This window comes from Onychomys torridus, chromosome 6 (genome assembly GCF_903995425.1).
Source record: "Onychomys torridus chromosome 6, mOncTor1.1, whole genome shotgun sequence".
In the NCBI taxonomy this organism is placed as follows: Eukaryota; Metazoa; Chordata; class Mammalia; order Rodentia; family Cricetidae; genus Onychomys; species Onychomys torridus.
This window is the reverse complement of record NC_050448.1, coordinates 41,416,554-41,435,716: the sequence shown is the minus strand read 5'-3', so window position 1 is coordinate 41,435,716 and position 19,163 is coordinate 41,416,554. Positions and strand designations below refer to the sequence as shown.

The following is a 19,163-nucleotide window of genomic DNA, read 5'->3' as shown; positions in this document are numbered from 1 at the left end:
ATTTGTGCTTATGCCCATAGGTCACTGTTGCTTTCAGTGGAAATCTACCATCAAAGGAAACTTCCTTTTGCAATACATGGTGTACCCCCAGAGACTCATAACCACTAGCGAAAGTCCTAAGTGACTGTTACTGAGGCATAGTGGCCCATGCTTAGTCATAGACAGAAGAGATGGAGTGTTGCATAGCTGTATATTGGATTCCTTAGAATTGAAGCATTCCCTTCACAGGAGGCTCATGAAACTCTGTCGGTAAACAAACTTCTACACATCTAAGAAAGCTGAAACTTGAAAGATTCAATTGGACCCCTCCTTACCATAACAGAAGAAAAAAATGATTGCTGGGGAGGAGAATCTGGCCAAGTAGGCTGCCTGGGGGAGATTCTCAGACATGTCCAGCTGCCTGTAAGCTGTGAAGAGAGAACCAGAGCAGCTCTGTACTGCTCACCACTGTTGGGGTGGGCTTCTCAATGATGCAGCTGCTTTGGAGCCATCCCTGTTCCTGTAAGTAATCCCAATAGACACTCATTTGTTAACCAAGTTGGACTTCGGTGCAGTCATTACTTTGGCCTGCTGTGGGTTCCCTGACTGGGGTGAGTAGACATGCATGTGTTGGATCTCTCCAGGGAGAGCCTTTCTCACAATGGAAGCCTAGATAAAGGATGAGGATTTCAGCTATGGGCATAGCTTAAGCCTCTTGGTGGTGATTTCTGTAGTTCACATCAAGCCACAGCAAGTATTTGGACTAGTTTTGTATGCCAAAATCAAAAGGCGCTGTTTCTTGTTTCCTCTAAGCCATGCTGAGAAGAGAAGCTACAAATCATTTTGTTCCAACACTGAACTCTCCCCTTCTCCCCTGCTTCTCTCCGTCTTGCAGCTGACTCCTCCTTCCTGCAGCTCCCAGGATCACAGCCTGATTCAAGAACACAAAGGTTTGGGGGGAGCCTGTGTTCAGACTCCCTATGACTGACTCTGGTTCTCTCTCTCTCTCTCTCTCTCTCTCTCTCTCTCTCTCTCTCTCTCTCTCTCTCTCTCTCTCTCTCTCCAGCTGAGCTGAAACCTACCTGACAACCTCTGCCTTTGAATCCAGCTCTGAAAACAGATGCATCATTTTATTGTTCTCCCAAGTGATCGCATCAGGCTAGAGATGCTCCCTAGGAAGGACCCACAGCATCCAGGCATGGGGACTTTGCAATCTGCCTGAGGAGTTTCTGCTTTCTTGCCTGAAATTTGGCGGTGGAAGGAAGTTTTCCGTTGATTTGTTTACTTAAAATATTGAAAAGTTTCTTGCTGATGCCTGCAATGGATCTCAGTTTTAAAATAGGGGTTGAGCCAGATCTTTCTAACTGAGACATGTCTGACCATTTCCTGCTGGACCAACCCATGGAACCTCTAGAGAAACTTGGCAGGAGAAATGACATCTGATTTGCAACTCTCACGCTCTGAGAAAATCATCAGACTGGTTGAAGAGGGAAATTAAAATATTAAGGACAATGTCTTTCCTCCTCAGCAACTTAACAAATGACTCTAACCTGTGGAAAGTAAGTCGTAATTCTACGGACCTTGTGAATTCGCCAGCAACTCTGACCCTTTCTCTTTTTTGCCTGATCTGTTTAATGACTCTCGCAGCTCTGGTGGGCAGCATTTTCTCACTGTTTTCCTTGCTGACCATGCAACACAGAACTGTTGTGTCCATGCTTGTGGCTTCCTGGTCTGTGGATGATCTCTTGAGCGTCTTGTCAGTGGCCATCTTCATGTTTTTGCAGTGGCCCAAAGAGGCTCCGGGGTACTTCCAGTCTCTGTGCACCACCTCTGCCTTACTGTATTTGTGCCAGGGCCTCTCCAGCAACTTGAAGGCGACTCTTATAGTCTTCTACAACTTTTATACGATGCACAGGACAGGGGCGAGTCAGTCGGCCTCCTTGCGATCAGGACAGGTGCTTGGTGTGGCTTTGACTGTGTGGGCAGTCAGCCTGCTGCTGGCCGCGCTCCCACTGTGTGGCTGGGGCTTCTTCGTGCGCACGCCCTGGGGCTGCTTGACCGACTGCTCCAGTCCCTATGTGCTGCTCCTCTTCACGGTGTACGCTTCCGCCTTTGGACTCCTGGCCATTCTCTCTGTCCCTCTCACTCACCAGCTGCTGTGTTCCGAGGAGCCGCCGAGACTCCACGCCAACTACCAGGAAATTTCCCGTGGCACCTCCACTCCTGGGACCCCTGCTGCTGGGGGAAGAGTGCTCAGTACGTCGCCAGAGGATGTTGCGATCCCTGCTCTGCGATGCGCTGGGGGATGCTCCCCGAGCTCCGACCCGGTGTTTGGCTCAGGTCAGTCTGCTGCCTCAGGCTCTGGAGCCAGCGGGCGAGAGAATCCCAGGACTCCCCATGGCACCAGCAGCTTCCCTGTGAGCCTGGCACAAAAGCGCTTTGCTTTGATCCTAGCGCTGACGAAAGTCATCCTTTGGCTGCCCATGATGGTGAGTACGTTTATCACGAGCGGCTGTGTGTGCTGAGCCCAGATGCCGGTTTAGGGAGTCACCCAAAGATGCGCGGATAAGTCCGCTTCCAAACGCATCTGTTGGAGCTGAAGACACGCCTGGAGGAAAGCAGTTTACCTGGGAACTAGTTAGTCACCAATGCTTGGCTGCTAAGTATTTCTCAATCTGAGAAGGGTGGAGAGCCTTTTCGATCACAGGAGACTTGGTTTTCCTTGATCATGGTCAAAGATGTTCTCTCTTAAGGCAAAATCTGGGCGTATTCGGAAAGAGAGGGAGGAACTGAAAGGGTTTTTCTTTCAACCTTCTCTGGCCCATTTATCCCTTGTTTCCTCTTGCCTGGTTGGGACACCGCCCACAATCAGCACCAAGAGGCAGAGAGGTGTGATCCAAAGTGGGGGGCGGGGAGGGAGGGAGAAAGGAAGGAAATTAGCTTTTGTTCCCGGTGTCTTGGAGTAAAGTGGGAGGAGAGGTGACAGCCACGCTTGCTTGGCGAGGGCAGCACCAGGGTGGAGACCCGGAAAGAAGAAGTAACAAGTCCTTTGGAGTTTCCAGTACAGGTCCTACCGGTTCCTGCCCCCTTCCCTGAGTAGATCTCTAGGTTACATATTGCCTGCCTCCCGGGGTAGAGATTTTAAAGGACAGCAGGTGCAGCCTGAGCATTCAGAAAGGAAACCACTAAACCCTGTCTGCACCGGTACCCAGAGATGTGTCCCGTCCATTCCCAGGATCCTGCCTCCAAAGCCCCACAGGATAGCCCAGAAGCAGAGCTCCTATTGATCAAAAAAGGGGACTTGGATAGAGGACGCCACGGAGTGAGGGCGGCCACAAGGGCTTCGAAAGTGGAAAAGGAAAATGGCTTAAGTCTAAAGTTCTTTGCCTTTCAGATCCACATGGTGGTAAAACACGTGGTGGGGTTTCAGAGCCTTCCAGTCGATATGCTCAGCTTTCTACTAACCCTGCTGGCCAGCATTGTAACCCCAGTGTTTGTCTTATCCAAACGCTGGACCCACTTGCCTTGTGGCTGCATCATCAACTGCCAGCCAGACGCCTACTCCGTTGCACTCGATGGGAAAAAGTGTAAGTCATCCACAGTGGCAAAGGGGGTACTATATCTACACTCAAATACAGCAAAGTGGCCTATTGAGAAAGTTAGGAGGGCAGGAAGTGAGGATCCTAGGACAGTTGAACATGGTAAATAATGAGAAGAAATGATAAAATTTCGCTTAGTGTTGGAGTAGGTTTTAAACAACCCTAAGAGGTATTTATTCATTCATGACTTCTTTTATGTAAGAAAAGGGGTTTGGGGGAGGCCCATTCAACTTAGTCCTTTGATGTCAATACAGATCTTTATGTTACCATCTTCCTCACTTTCAGCCTCTTCCTAAGAGGCTGCTCCTATGAGGAGCAGCATTGCTGAGCAGCCTGCATTTGAAAAGAGATAAACTCCCCAAAGAGCTTAAAACTCCTTCCCTAAGCTACAACCCATTCTTATTCAGTAGAACACTAAGAGGGGTGGTTTCATTATTTTGATGCCTATTTTCTCCTAAGATACTGGAAAATGTTTGTAGTATGTAAAACCTTGGCTGAAAATAGTCCCCCAGTAAATGTTCACATTGTTCCCCAGCTGTTAGGAACACCTAACATCCCTAACACTCATCAATGAGCATAAATCCCCAAGCTTAAAAAGGGGTGGGGGTTTCTGGTTGTCCTTGTTTTTGCACCTGAGAGTCTACCCATGCTGTTCACTTTTAAGAAGTTGTTTATGTTGCTAGAAGAGAGGAGAAAGGGCAGTAGTTGCTGGATTCTGAGGTGGCAGGATTAGATAGAGTTGGCCTGACCTTACCATCTGATTACTAGAAAACAGTAGGATCCCCATCCCTCTCAATGAAAAGATGACATGGGCAGAAACCAGGACAAGACCTAGAATGAGCTGTATCTTTTGATCTACTAAAAATGAAAGGACATTTTTGTCCTTCTAGATGAAAGATATACAGTAGACTGAATAAACCAAATGATTCATTAGTGTTTCATCAATTAACTTCTGCTAATTGTCCCTCACACTGAATAAGCAAGTACATTTTCTTTAACAGAAAAGAAAGATTAAATAAAAACAGTTTATTTCAGACTACTTTAGGGTTGTAAAAATTAGAGAATATCAAAGTATTTTTCTGTAGTCAATTGAATAGCAACGTTATTTTTTATAAATATTAATTACTGGCCATTTTCATGTATTGATTATATTTAAACTGTTGAATATCTAGATATTTTCCAATTAATGAATATGTTTCCATTGGTAAAAATATCTTTTTATTGTTTTATTGGTAATAGATGGCAAATTTATCTGTCTTTAAAATAACTATATAACATAATAATGATGTGTTTATAGAGATTAATAACTAGAGTAATGACCACAGAGACAATGGTAATAAATTATATGCACAATTTACAAAGGTATATAACAGTAAGAAATTATTTACATGTCGGTTCTAACAGCTAACAAATGTTATCACTGTGTTATTACATTAGTGCATGATTCTGTCTTATAAAATTTAAGATTGTGAGGGAGGTAAGCTCATGCCAGCAGAGATGAAGTCTCCATGAAGTGGGTTAGGCAAACATTTAAAAAAAAACAAAAACTGGGAAGCACCCATATCAGAACTAATGTCAAAACAATGTCACCAGCCTCTCTCATTCAAAAAACCAAGAAACCATTGCCATCATCCACACTGCACATGCTGGAAGAGGCTAGAGCCAGGTTAGCAGAATCAATAGTCACATTAGTACCAAACTGGATATGAAAACAAGACTTTCAAGATCAAAATAGTCACTTTCCCCTAAAAATCTCTATTGCTTTTATTAACATTTATTTTAACAAAATATAGTATTTTTATTAATTCTTTGAGAACTTCATACAATATATTTTTATCTTGTTTCCCTACTCATCCTCCTAACTCCTCCTAGATCCACCCCACCTTCATAACCTCCCTCAACTTAATGCTCCTTTTTTTTTTAATAACCCATTGAGTCCAAGTTGCACTACTCATATACTCTTGAGTGTAGACCATCCATTGGATTATGGTTTATCTATCAGAGACCATATCCTTAAAGAAAACTAACTCTCTCTCTCCTTGAGAAGCCATTGGCTTGAAACATCACTTCTGATCCATTTTTAATAGTTTGAAAAATAGTTTTAGTTAAATGCCAGAATCTTAAGATTGGGATATTTCCTATCAAATATCTGGCTTGATCTTGAAAATTATAAATAGCTGGCAGTGCTGCTCCCCAGCAAGTGGCTAGAACTGAGGAGCCTGAATGAGATTCAGAATGCTCCCATTACCTTATTGCACCAGACAATCAATTACTAATGTTGTCTGCCTCTATAGACATTCAACTTTTTATCTTTTATTCATAATTTTAAAAAGACATAAGTAATTAAGGGAAATGAAGGTGATAGATTTTGACTTTGATGCTAACATTTCAGTCAACATAATTTTGATTATTAACTGTTTTTTCAAGTGTGTGTGTGTGTGTGTGTGTGTGTGTGTGTGAGAGAGAGAGAGAGAGAGAAAGAGAGAGAGAGAGAGAGAGAGAGAGAGAGAGCATGTGTTATTCTTGTGTGCATACAAAGATGTGGGTGTGATGGTCTGTGTATGAGCATGTAGAGGCCAGAGGTTGACTTCTGATGTCATCTTTATTGCTCTTTATTTTACATTTTGAGACAAGGTCTCTCACTGGACCCAGAGATCACTGCTTTGACTAGACTGGCTAGCCAGGAAACTCTACAGATTATAAACTCCAGTGCTGGGATTATAGACAAGCATCACTAGTACCCATGGATCTGAACTCAGCTCCTAGTACTTAAGCAACAAACACTTTACCCTCAAAACCATTTCTCCAGCCCCTTGATTGTTGTTTTTAACTCAAACACTGTCAACTGTTCAGTATTATAGTAATCAATCAAGTCCATCAGTTACCTCAGTCAGTGTTAAGGAAAGTCATTAAAAATAAAAATTCAATAATTGCAAAACATTTTCATTGGTTTTAATTTATGTACAGACTCTGACCTAGAAATGTCATGTCATGACTTTCTGCTTCCATTACTGTGTTTTTTTTCACAAGTTGAAGCAACAGTAAAGCAATTCCACATGTAGGAAATCACTTGAATTCTGTAACCAGTTAATTTTAAATTCAAATCATTTTATAAGTAATCAAAGGTAGCTTTTCCTATTGATCTCAGCTTTCTCTACAAAAGAGGATTAATTAATAACACTTCTATTATGTAGATCTACCATTAAACAATATGGTTGATCTACCACCTTGTAATGACTATGGCAATCTTAATTTCTTTCTTAAATATGTATTTTTATTATTGTGTTGTGATATCTAATGTATATGATATTGCATGTGTAAGAGTGTAGAGGTAAGAGAATAACTTTTAGGAGATAATTCTTTCCTTCTACTGTGTGAGTGAGGGCTTGAACACAGGTCATCATACTTGAATGGCAAATATCTCTATCTACTGAGTGATCCATTTCACACTGGCCCCTGCTTTTCTTGTCACTTCAGATATCCTTGTATGCTCCTAACTTAGAAGCAGATGTTCCAATAGCACATTCTGATCATGCATTTAAATATATTACACATTTTTACTCTCTATATCTCAGTTACCACATACAGCTAACACTATACAGCCAAGTATTAATCATAAACACTTATTTTCTGAGTGGTTCTAGATTACAAATTTGCCACTTTATATCTCTTTTGGAGAAGTAGAACCTATCAATAATTATGTCATCCTTGTATTTCCTCAGCTTTCAGTCTTAAAGTAGTTTGAAAGTTATAATTTAACTTTACTGGGCTATATTACTGGAAAAGTAAATTAGAACTATAAAAGTCACAGAATACAGAATACAGTAAGCTGCTTCAACTTTTCAGTTTTTTGATACAAATTTTCTTATTTGTGTTCTGGCTCACACAAAAATGAATGATATTGATAGATTCTATTTTTTAGGAAGCAGAACTGAGCTGTAAATCTTTGGCTCTATGAACATTTCAGTAATAGAATGAACATCTGAACGCCACTAGAGTGTGTTGCAAAGTGAATCAAATTTTATGCATTATTCCCATAAAATTCTATAGTTTTTCATAATTTTTCCATCAAAGATAGCTAAATGCCTAACTGTAAAGCACTGATCTAGCAAAGAAGGAAGTTTTCTTGAAATAAACCATGTTTGAAAAGATGAAAAACAAAACATCAAACTGCATTTGACTACTGCTTTGACATAACTTGATTCTTAACATAAAATTATCTATTATTGACCGACATTCATACACAAAAATTGTATCACTTTCTGCCATGCTGTCTTCCAAGACTTTGAGCCATAGCCACTAATTAATAGTATGATATTTGGAATGCCTGCTCTTTTGACTGTCTAAGTAATAAAATTTATACATCCTTGTTAAACTTAACTTGTAATTATTCAGATTTATGAATGTTCTATAATGCATTTATTTACAGAATTATACATATATTCACGTTTTAAAACAAATGTATTCTGAGTTTATTTGTATGAGAAATGTACATGTTGCCAAATATGGTGACTCACACCTATAGCACCAAAATTGAGACAGAAAAGGTGGAGAGTTCAAGGCTAGCCTGTGCTACCTAAAAAAATTCAACACTAGCCTTATCTCAGAGTGACAATTGGAGAGAAAGGATTTATTTATTTATTTATTTATTTATTTATTTATTTATTTATTTATTTATTCATTTGAAGTTTAAAAGCTACATGGGAAACTGTGATCTAGTTTTTAATGTGTACATTTGTAGACATAAATGTCAGAAGTAGTATAGATCAAAATGCTTGAAGTGATTACGTCTTCATAGTAGATCATAATATGAAGGCTATTTTGTCATCAATTTCTAGGGCAGTAGATAATATAGTGCTTTCCAAAGTAAAGAAATTTATCAAATTGGTGAACTGAGGGGCAGGAGAGATGGCTCAGTAGATAAGAGGACTGGCTATTCTTCCAGAGAACCTGGGTTCAATACCCAGCATAACATGTTACAACTGTCTGTAACTCCAATTCCAGGGAGTCTGACAACTTCATACCCATGTCCATCAAATAAACTTAAATAAATTATTAAAAAATGGTAAACTGAAAAAATTAAAACGGAATGTATTTGAGAGTTTTCTAATTCACAGTTAAGTTTCAGTAGTATAAAATTACCTTAAAGTCTAAGCCTTTTAGATTGCCTGCTTTTCAAGCCACTCTTAGTGTAAGAGAAATTAGGCTCAGAGTAATAAGACATGTGGCTTTGTGTATGTAACAATAAGTAACTGAAGATAGTTTAACTAAGAGTAATTCAGGTAAGTACAGTGTCTGTTCATGCTCACTATTTACACCTAATGCTGTTTAAATCTACTGGACTAACATTGGAATTTTGTTATTTTCATTCAGCAAAGAGGAAAGGCTTTGAATTCAATCTATCATTCCAACAAAGTTATGGAATCTATAAAATATCACATACAGATTACTATGAGGATGATGAAAATTCCATATCCTATCACAACCTGAAGAACTGTGAGTGTGAAGCTACAAAGGAGCCTGGGGGAGACAACCACAATGCCCTCCATGCCATAACAGTAGAAATCAGCACCACGCCACCGTTGGACAGCACCACACCGTCCGGCATCAACAAGTGCACCAATACTGACACCCCAGAGGCCAAACAAGGCTTGAATGGAGAAAAGAGTGCTTTTTCCGTTAAAACAGAAAGTGATGTTAACTATGAAGAAACTGCCACTTTTGAAGGTCCAGAAAGACGACTGTCTCATGAGGAGAATCAGAAACCAGATCTTTCAGACTGGGAGTGGTGCAGGAGTAAGTCAGAACGGACCCCTCGCCAGGTAAGGTAACCTAAACAAGAGCCACATGAAAAGATGATAAGCTTATTCCTCCATTTAATCAAGCCCAAGGGTGATTTCACTTGTCTCCATTGGTTTCCACAATATCTCATTTTTACTCCAAGGCCTATGAAATACTCCATTCATTTCTTCATCTTAGTTTTGCATTTCCAATCAAACTCTATATATTTTGGAGTCAGTAGACATACATGGAATCTTTGAGAAGTATAAGACATTTTATTTTAACCTCTGGCTAAATTCCAATTGTACTCCAGAGCTCAAGCTCCTGAGTCTGTTGGTTAAATAAGTTAACACATGTATTTTAATTTTTCACACACACACACACACACACACACACACACAAACACACACACACGTGACTTATTTTAGGATACATTCTTCTGAGCCATTCCAAGCCTTGCCAAATGTCCCATTTCTTTAAGTATGAAAAGATATGGTTTGATGATAATTTAAAAACTAAAAGAAATCGCAAGTATCTCCCACTTTCTCCTGATTCCTGCCTTCTGTGAGTGATAAGGAATGTTGTTCTTAATTCAGTGTTATGTTGTTATTAGCTCATTGTTTCCAAACCCTCATATTTGATAAAGTTACTCTTGTTTAGGGGGGCTATAAAGTTATTGGGGAGAAGGAGGCTTCTTCAGCATGATGTAATAGAAATATTTTCACTTGTCTTAATCTCTGGACTCAAAAGAAGGAATGTTCTGCTAGGATTAATGCATTCATTGATCAAATGTATCACCACATAACACAAGTATGAATCTATATTGTCATGTGTGAATAATATATTTTCCTATTATCATTCTCTTATCACTATTAAAAAAGTAGTACACTATCAAAATGAGAATATCAAACATTGGGGAAAATATGCACATTGGTTTAGAATTTAGGTATCTCAGAAAAAGTTGAATATTTGCCACAAATTTAATAATGCCGACAAAAGTAGAGGTCACAGAACAAAACACTCCACATTTTAAGCACAATAAGACTCACTGACTAACAGGGGACTTCTCACTCATCATCAGTTTGTTTCTGGATCATATGAATCTTTGGTTTTCGTGAACTTAAAAATCAGTAATTCTCATGATGAAGTGTGTGTGTGTGTGTGTGTGTGTGTGTGTGTGTGTGTGTGTGTGTAGAACATACCACTACCTCATGTGGTCTTCTGTTACTCTTCCTTCCAGCTTGACCCTTAAAGATTGTGTCTCAGTGCTATTTAGTTTTTATTGTCAAACTGAAACTACCCAGAGTCATCTGGAAAGAAGGAACATGAACTGAAGAATTTCCTAGATTATACTGGTTTGTGGCTGTGTCTGTAGAATCATTTTCTTGGTTGATAATTGATATAGGAAAGTCCAGCCCACTGTGGGCAGCACCATCCATTGGCAGATGATCCCAGTTTATGTAAGAAAGTTAGCTAAACTTGAACCAAAGAACAAGGATGTAAGCAACATCCCTCCATTGTTTTTGCTTTAACTCCTGCTTGAGTGCCTACCCTGTCCTGTGATGAATACTGTGTGGAAGTGTAAGCCAAAGAGACCCTTTCCTTCCCAGGTTTTGGTCATGGTGGTTATCACAAGAGAAAAACATGTGAGGACAGCCCATCATGGATCTTACTCATTCTTTTTTGTCATCTTATTTGATCACAAATGTGCCTTTCCAATATAACATGGTATTTATTTTTTGTAAGTCTAGGCTTTCTCAAGACAATATGACATTATGCACAGTTTTCTTAGAGCTTATTTTCAGGGAACATAAAATTATTTCTCTAAATTACATGTTGTCAAAATATTAAGAACTATCTCAAATATCACAATTTACAGTCATCATTTACAAGGTTTTGTTGTAGGAATTTCAAGTGTCTAACCACACCTAGAAAAATGATGAAAGACCTAACCTATTTGCACATATGTTCCTGCTCACAGCCCTCTTTAAATCAAAAGTAAAATTACACATGGAAATGTGATCAGTCTAGGGCAACATTGTCATAAACTTTAAAATATGTATGGTATGACCTTATACTCACAAAATTATTTATGATTTAAAAGATTAGCATTAGGTAAAATTATAAAATATTCATTTTTTAATTTTGTAAAGTGTTTTAAATGTTTTATTCTAAATATCAACAAAATACAAGTGGAGCTGGATAACTTAATAGCTTACACAGTAATGTATTGGGTTTTAGAAGACAATGTGGTTGCTATATGAGAACCTTACCTATTGAAACATTTAGACTTAGTTTATCAGTTGACATCTAATGGTATTATATTAAATCCTGCCTGTTCGTTGCTGAGATTTTAAGAGCATTAGGTTTAATTCAAAATATATTTCATGATCTCCAGGTTTCCCTTATGAATTGTTTAATTTTAATGTTGTTAAGTGAATTTTCAGTATATTTTGTTAGAATTTCAAAGCATAGTAGTTAAGATAGATTTAGTAGACTTAAATACAACTGAATGTAAACCATGAATTGGGGGAATTTGTAAGACTGAAATTAATGTTAAAATTGAGTGGAAAATTGCTTCTTTTTGGACTTCTATGTAAATCTTCTGTGGTTCACTGTTCACATGTTTGGAAAGGATAGTCAGAGATGTCTGAATCATTCAGTTAGAAAGTTTAAATGTGATGAACATGGCATGACTTTGTTTCTGAACAAAATGATAGCCTGTCCAACCATAAAATTCCATCATTTATGAATTATGAAAATTGAATGTGAAATCACCTAGCAGCTTGTGTACCATCTCCCCAAACACGAAGCTCATAAAATTACCCATGATTCCATTTTTCTTTGTTCTGATATTTTTTTTGAGTTCTATACTCACTCATTTGTTCTTATAAATCAGAAACAATGATATCCTATAGATATGTCACATCTAATGTTTTCACCACAGAATCTGGAAGTATTTTCTTATGCTGGGAAAATACAGAAAGCACATTCTCAAACAATCCTGAAAGGATGTACAAAAAGGAAGGATTACTTGAACTTACCACACAACCATGTAGCCTTAGGGCAATTAAAGCTGATAAGAATTTATTTTAAAGTCACTTGAGAATCAGTCAAAATCTGTTCTTATTTTGAGGAAGGTTGTAGCTTTCAAGGAAAAAAAATATGTTTTGTCATTTAGACACAGAACTCAGAATCAGCATGTGTGTCTATAATATTTCAATATTACTGTTTTGTTAAGTAATTTTCATAGACCACACAGAAGATGATTTTTAAGTTTTGAAAGCCAGAGTGTCCACGCACAAGCGGGATCCTTCTAAGAGAGAAATAGGGGTTGAGTAGGTTTAAAATGGAGCCCAAGATACTGAAATGCTACTAGACTTCCATGTGATTCCTGTGTAAATCATGGTCACAGTTGTGTCATACAAAATCAAACTCCCAAGTTGCTCAAATGTGCAGTAAATAAAAGAGGAGGAGGAGAACTTTAGCCAGGCATGGCGGAGTGCACATTTGGCATCCCAGCACTTGAAATTCATAGGCAAGAAGATTGTCAGAAGTTTGTGGCTAGCTTGTTCTACCTAGTTTCCAGAACTGCCAGGGCCACGTAGCAACCTCCTATAAGAAATAAAAAAGAGGTTGGCAATTTAGCTAAGTGGTAGAGCACTTACCTAGCAAGCATAAGGCCCTGGGATCAGTCCTCAGCTCCAGGAAAAAAGAAAAAAAAATTAAATGAATACAAATAATATTTGAAAAATGAGAATATGTAAGTACCACTGCTTGGGCTCTAGTTACTAAAGAATGTATCTAATCTTATAGATCAGGACAAAATTAGTACTTCCATTTGATAAGTAACTTATTAGTACTATAGGAAAATATCCTGATACATATATTTTTCCTACTCCTAAAAAAGTTCAACTGTTCACATTTTAAAATAAACTATTACAAAGTTAGATGCCAGTGTTTGCTGTGACACTGTTAGTTTAATAATTCCAGAGGCTAAAACTCATTAAAGAATAACTATTGGTGTTTCTAACTAAAATTACAAGAATCAAAAAAATCCACTTATACCTCTATCTGGAGCCTCAACTGAGTCATCCCAGTACAGATGACTTCAGGGAATTTATATATATTTTATTTTTAACTACTTCTATTCATTTGAAGTGGTTAGTTCATCACTCAGAGGTCAGAGACCTGAAACTCTATTACACTAATAACAACAGCCTTTACCTCCTTATTGTCATAAAAGTAATGTGGAATTATTTCATATGATATAGAAAATAAGATAAGCAAAAAAATGCACTCATTCCAACCACCCAAACTTAAGCAGTTTGTATTTTGTCCTATAAACTTTGGGCCCTTTTCCTAAAATGTAATTTTGCTTTTGACAAACATACCACATATGTAATTATGGAATCTACATTGTCCCATTCCCCAGAATAATTTTCATCCTCAGTTTCTGGCTATTATGAATAAAGCAGCAATGAACATTGTTGAGCTAGTTTCCTTGGGGTAGAATGGAGCTGCCTTTGGGTATATGCCCAGGAGTGGTATAGCTGAATCATGAGGTAGATTGATTCCCTATTTTCTGAGGAAACACCATATTGGTTTTTATAGTGACTGTATAAGTCTGCATTCCCACCAGCAATGGAAAAGTGTTCTCCTTGCTCCACGTCCTCCCCAGCATGAGCTGTCGCTTGTGTTTTTTATCTTAGCCTCTCTGACAAGTGTAAGATAGAATCTCAAAGAAGTTTTGATTTGCATCTCCTTGATGGGTAAGGATTGTTAAACATTTCTCTAAGAGTTTCTTGGCTATTTGAGATTCATCTGTTGAGAGTTCTCTGTTTAGATCTGAACCTGATTTTCAAAGATTGGATTGTTGACATCTGAGTTTCTTATATACATTTACTGACTTCTTTTTTAAAATTTATTTATTCATTCATTCATTGTTTGTTTGTTTATGCGAGTGCTCTACCTACATGCATGCCTGCATGACAGAAGAGGACATTGGATTCCACTATAGATGGTTGTGAGCCACCATGTGGTGGTTGGGAATTGAACTCAGGACCTCTGGAAGAGCAGTCAGTGCTTAAACACTGAACCATTTCTCTAGCCCCCAACTGATTTTCTTATGTTGAACCATACCTGCATCTCTTGGATGAAACCTACTTGATAATGGTGGATGATCTTCTTGATGTGTTCTTGGATTCCGTTTGCTAATATTTTTATATCTTTGTTCATGGGGGAAATTGGTCTGTAATTCTCTTTCTTTGTTGAGTCTTTGTGTGGTTTTGGTATCAGCATGACTGTGGCCTCATAACATGAATTTAGCAATGTTCTTTCTGTTTCTATTTTGTGGAATAATTTGAGGAGTATTGGCATCAGCTCTTCTTGGAAAGTTTTGGAGAATTCTGTACTAAACCCTTCTGGCTCTGGGCTTTTTAATTAATTAATTTATTTGTTTGTTTGTTTATTTATTTATTTATTTATTTACTTATTTATTTGTTGGGAGATTGTTTATGACTGCTTTTATAGGGTTATGGGATTATGGGTCTATTTAAATTATTTATTTAAACTTGACTTAACTTCTATAAGTGGTATTTATCAAGAAATTTGTCCATTGCTTTTAGATTTTTTTCAGTTTTGTGGAGTACTTGTGTTTTTAAAGTATGACCTAATGATTCTTTGGTGTCTGTTGTTATGTCGCCATTTTCATTTGTGATTTTGTTAATTTTGATATTCTCTCTCCATCATTTACTTCTTTTGGATAAGGGTTTGTCCATCTTGTTAATTTTCTCTATGAACCAACTCTTTGTTTCACTGATCTTTTTGTGTATTGTTCTCTTTCTTTCTATTTTATTAATTTCAGCCCTTGGATTGATTATTTCCCGTGTCTATTCCTCTTGGGTGTGCTTACTTCTTTTGTTCTTGTGCTTTCAGATGTGCTGTTAAGTTGCAAGTTTCAGACCTCTTCAATTTTTCTGTTTGCTTGTTTTTCGAGACAGGGTTTCTCCGTGTAGTTTTGGTGCCTGTCTTGGATCTCACTATGTAGACCAGGCTGGCCTTCAACTCACAGAGATCTACCTGGCTCTCCCTTCTGAGTGCTGGGATTAAAGGCATGCACCACTGCCGCCTGGCTGAGACCTCTCCAATTTTTTATGTAAGTACTTAGTGCTAGAACTTTCCTCTTAGCACTGCTTTCATGGTGTCTCATAAGTTTGGGTATTTTGTGCATTCATTTTCATTGAATTCCAGGAAGTCCTTAGATTCGTTTTCTTTCTACCTTGATGCAGTAGTCATTCAGTAGAGAGTTGTTCAGTTTCTGTGAGTTTGTAGGCTTTCTGTTGTTTCTGTTGTTGAAATCCAGTTTTAATCATGATGGTATGATAGAAAGCAGGGGTTTATTCCAATTTTCTTGTATCTCTTGAAACTTACTTTGTGACCAAGTACATAGTCAATTTTGAAGAGAGTTCCATGAGGTGCTGAGAAGTTATATTCTTTTGTACTTGGGTAAAATGTTCTGTAGATATCTGTTAGGTCCATTTGATTCATAATGCCTGTTAGCTCCAGTATTTCTCTATTTAGTTTTTGTCTGGATGACATATCCATTGGTGAGAATGGGGTATTAAAATCTCCCACTATCAGTGTGTTAGGATCAATGTGTGATTTACACTTTAGTAGTGTTCCCCATACAAATATGGGTGTCCTTGTGTTTTGGGGTATAAATGTTAAGGATTGAAAGATCATCTTGGTAGGTCTTTCCTTTGATGAGCATGAAGTGTCCTTCCATGTCCCTTTTGATTATTTTTGTTTTGTAGTCTGCTTTGTTAGATATTAGAATGGCTACACCATCTTGTTTCTTAGGTCCATTTGTTTGGAAGATCTTTTTACAATGATTTATTCTGAGGTAGTGTTTATCTGCTGTTGAGATAATTTTGTTAAAAATATTTTCTGGGACTTTGAGTTGGGATTCTTCTCCTTCTATTCCTATTATTCTTAGGTGTGGTTTTTCCTAGTGTCCCAGATTTCCTGGACATTTTGGGTCAGGAATACTTTAGATTTAACGTTTTCTTTGCCTAATATCTCTTTCTTCTATCATATCTTCAACACCTGAGGTTCTGTCTTCCATCTCTTATATTCTGTTGGTGATGCTTGTGTCTGTAGTTCCTGTTCACGTATCTACCTTTTCCATCTCCAGGATTCCCTCAGTTTGTTTTTTCTTTATAGTTTCTATTTCTATTTTCAAGTCTTGAACAGTTTTATTCATTTCCTTCAACTATCTGTTTGTTCTTGACTTTCTTTAAGGGATTTATTAATTTCCTCCATTTTTTTTCTTTTCCTCAGTTTTTTTTTAAGTGATTCATTAATTTCCTCTTTAAGGACCTTTATCCTCTTCATAAAGTTAGTTTTCAGGTCTTTTTCTTGTGCTTCAGCCATGTTGGAATATTTAGGGCTTGTAGTAGTAGGATTGCTGGGCTCTCTTGGTGACATATTGACTTGGCTGTTGTGTCAGCATCTGGGTTTGGGGTAATTATAGGTCTAAGTACAGATTTCTAAGTTTGTCCTTGTTGGATGGGTGTTTTGTTCCTTGGTTTCTGTTTCTTTTCTTGTCTTCTGGCCAGAGTGGTCTATGGTTGAGTAAAGGGTCTCTACTCAAGTTGAGGGCTGGAGTTCTGGTGGACTGTGTAGCCTCTGATCCAGCTGTGGGTCCTCTTCAGGAGTTAGGCTCTGAGATATGGTGATGAGTGGCATGGGGTATTGGAGGTAGGCTTTGTGGGCACTGAGTGGGGACAGTGCTGGGGCAGGGTGGGCTAGCTACAGTTCTGGTGACTAGAGGCATGTCATCTGGTCCAGCAGGGTGTCTCTGCTAGAGCTGGAGACAGGGATATGTTGAGTAGGAGGGGAGGGCCAGTTGAGAGTGGGCCAGGGAAAACTTGTGCTTGCTTTTTATTATAATTATTTAAATTATATTTTATTACAATAAAATATTATTGTCTTGGCTAATTTTGTGTCAGTTTAACACAAGCTAGAATTAATGAGAATGGGAGCCACAGTTGAGATGATGCCTCCATAAGACTGTCCTGTAGGCAAGTCTGCAGGGTATCATCTTGATTACTGTTTGGTGCGGGAGGGCCTATCACATAGGGCATGGGGCCATACTTGGACAAATAATCCTGGGTACTATAAGAAAGTGGGCTGAAAAGCCCACAAGGAACAAGCCAGTAGCAGCCAGTCAGAACCTCACTCCAAGTTCCTGCCTTACTTGAGTTCCTGCCCAAACTTCCCTTAGTGATGAACTATTACCTGGAAATTTAAGCAACATGGGGCCTTCCCCAGGTTGCTTTTCGTCATGGTGCTGTATCACAGCAACAGAAACACTAAGACACAAAAGATCCTAGGCTAGGGATCCTTCTTTTATAATATGTAGCTGCATTAATAATCTGTTATAGATTTGACAGTTGATTCCACAACTCTTAGGCTATGTTTAGTATTTTTGCAATGAAAAGCAATACTACAGTGAAAACATTGTGTGTGTGTGTGTGTGTGTGTGTGTGTGTGTGTGTGTGTGTAGTCTGATTGACAAAACAACTTCAGGCTAAGTTCCTAAAATTAAGATTTCAGGGTCAAAGAGTAATTGCAGTTTTGTTAGGAACTGGCATGTTGCCCTCTGTAAGTATCATAAAAGTTGACATCCTCAGCACCAACAGCTTACATAAGGAGGTACTTTAATCACCACCCTGTAAGAAAATCTATTGTCATACTTTTAACAGTCCATCAGTATAACAGAGAAATGATAAGCCTAGCTTGTCCAAATTCCATTTATCAAGCCCTAAATAAATTTGAATAGTTTTCATATTTTTGAGGGCTTTTTAAAAAAATTTTATGGTACATGTATGTGAGTGTGTAGTTATTCCTGCCTAGTGCTTGAGACTATGCATGCAGAGGCCTGAGCAAGACATCAGGGGTCTTCCTTTATTGCTCTTTGCATTATTGCTTTGATACAGGGTCTCAGAACTAGAAGATCACTTTTTACCTAGGTCAGCTGACTAGTGAACTGAAATCCATCTATGTCTGCTCCCTAGTGTAGGATTACAACATGTATAGCCATGCCTGGGTTTTTGTTTGAGTTATATAGACTCAAACTCAGGTCCTCATGTTTACAAGGAAAGCTCTCTTACCCACTGAGCCATCATTCCACGATTTTTTAAAATCTGTTTATTATCATGTAGACACACAGAGTGGCTAAAATTAAACAGTATGATGAGAATATGGAAAAGTAAAGACTCATATCAACTACTGGTGGGGCTGGATAGATGGCTCAATGGTTAGGAGCACCTGTTACTCTTTCAGAGGACCAGGGTTCAGTTCTCAACACCCACATCAGGCAGTTTACAACTGCCTGTAATTTCAAGGGATATGACACCCCCTTCTGGCCTCCAAGGGCACCTGCACTCACATATGTACATACCCACAGAAATAAACACACACACACACAAATACACTAATTTAAAATAACAAAAATGAATCTTAAAAAATTGAACGCTTGCTGAGAGAAATTCTTGAACTCCTTTGAAAAAGAGGTTGGTGGTATCTCCAAAAATGTGTTAAACCCATGTCTCATACTTCAGCGGCTGCTCTTTCCTATGTAGCTTAGAATTTTACTGTTTCCAGTAGCTACTAATCAAATGTGGGTTTTTAAATATGAAATTATTTTTTAAATTTTATATCTATTTCTTAAGTTACATAGCGGCAGTTCAATGCTCACTATCCAAATATGGCTGCTGGTACAATGTTGAAACTCAACTG

General features: G+C 38.3%; 1 protein-coding gene across 1 annotated transcript in view; it reads left to right on the top strand.

The window, feature by feature from the left end:
- Positions 1 to 925: 925 nt before the first annotated feature.
- Gpr149 (G protein-coupled receptor 149) overlaps positions 926 to 19,163 on the top strand; it is a 64,285-nt gene continuing 46,047 nt past the window's right edge. Inside the window, exons 1-3 of the mRNA XM_036190564.1 lie at positions 926 to 2,468; positions 3,374 to 3,566; positions 8,952 to 9,400. Coding sequence (XP_036046457.1) covers positions 1,491 to 2,468; positions 3,374 to 3,566; positions 8,952 to 9,400 — 1,620 coding nt within the window. The 5' untranslated portion in view covers positions 926 to 1,490. The remainder of the gene's footprint in view (positions 2,469 to 3,373; positions 3,567 to 8,951; positions 9,401 to 19,163) is intronic.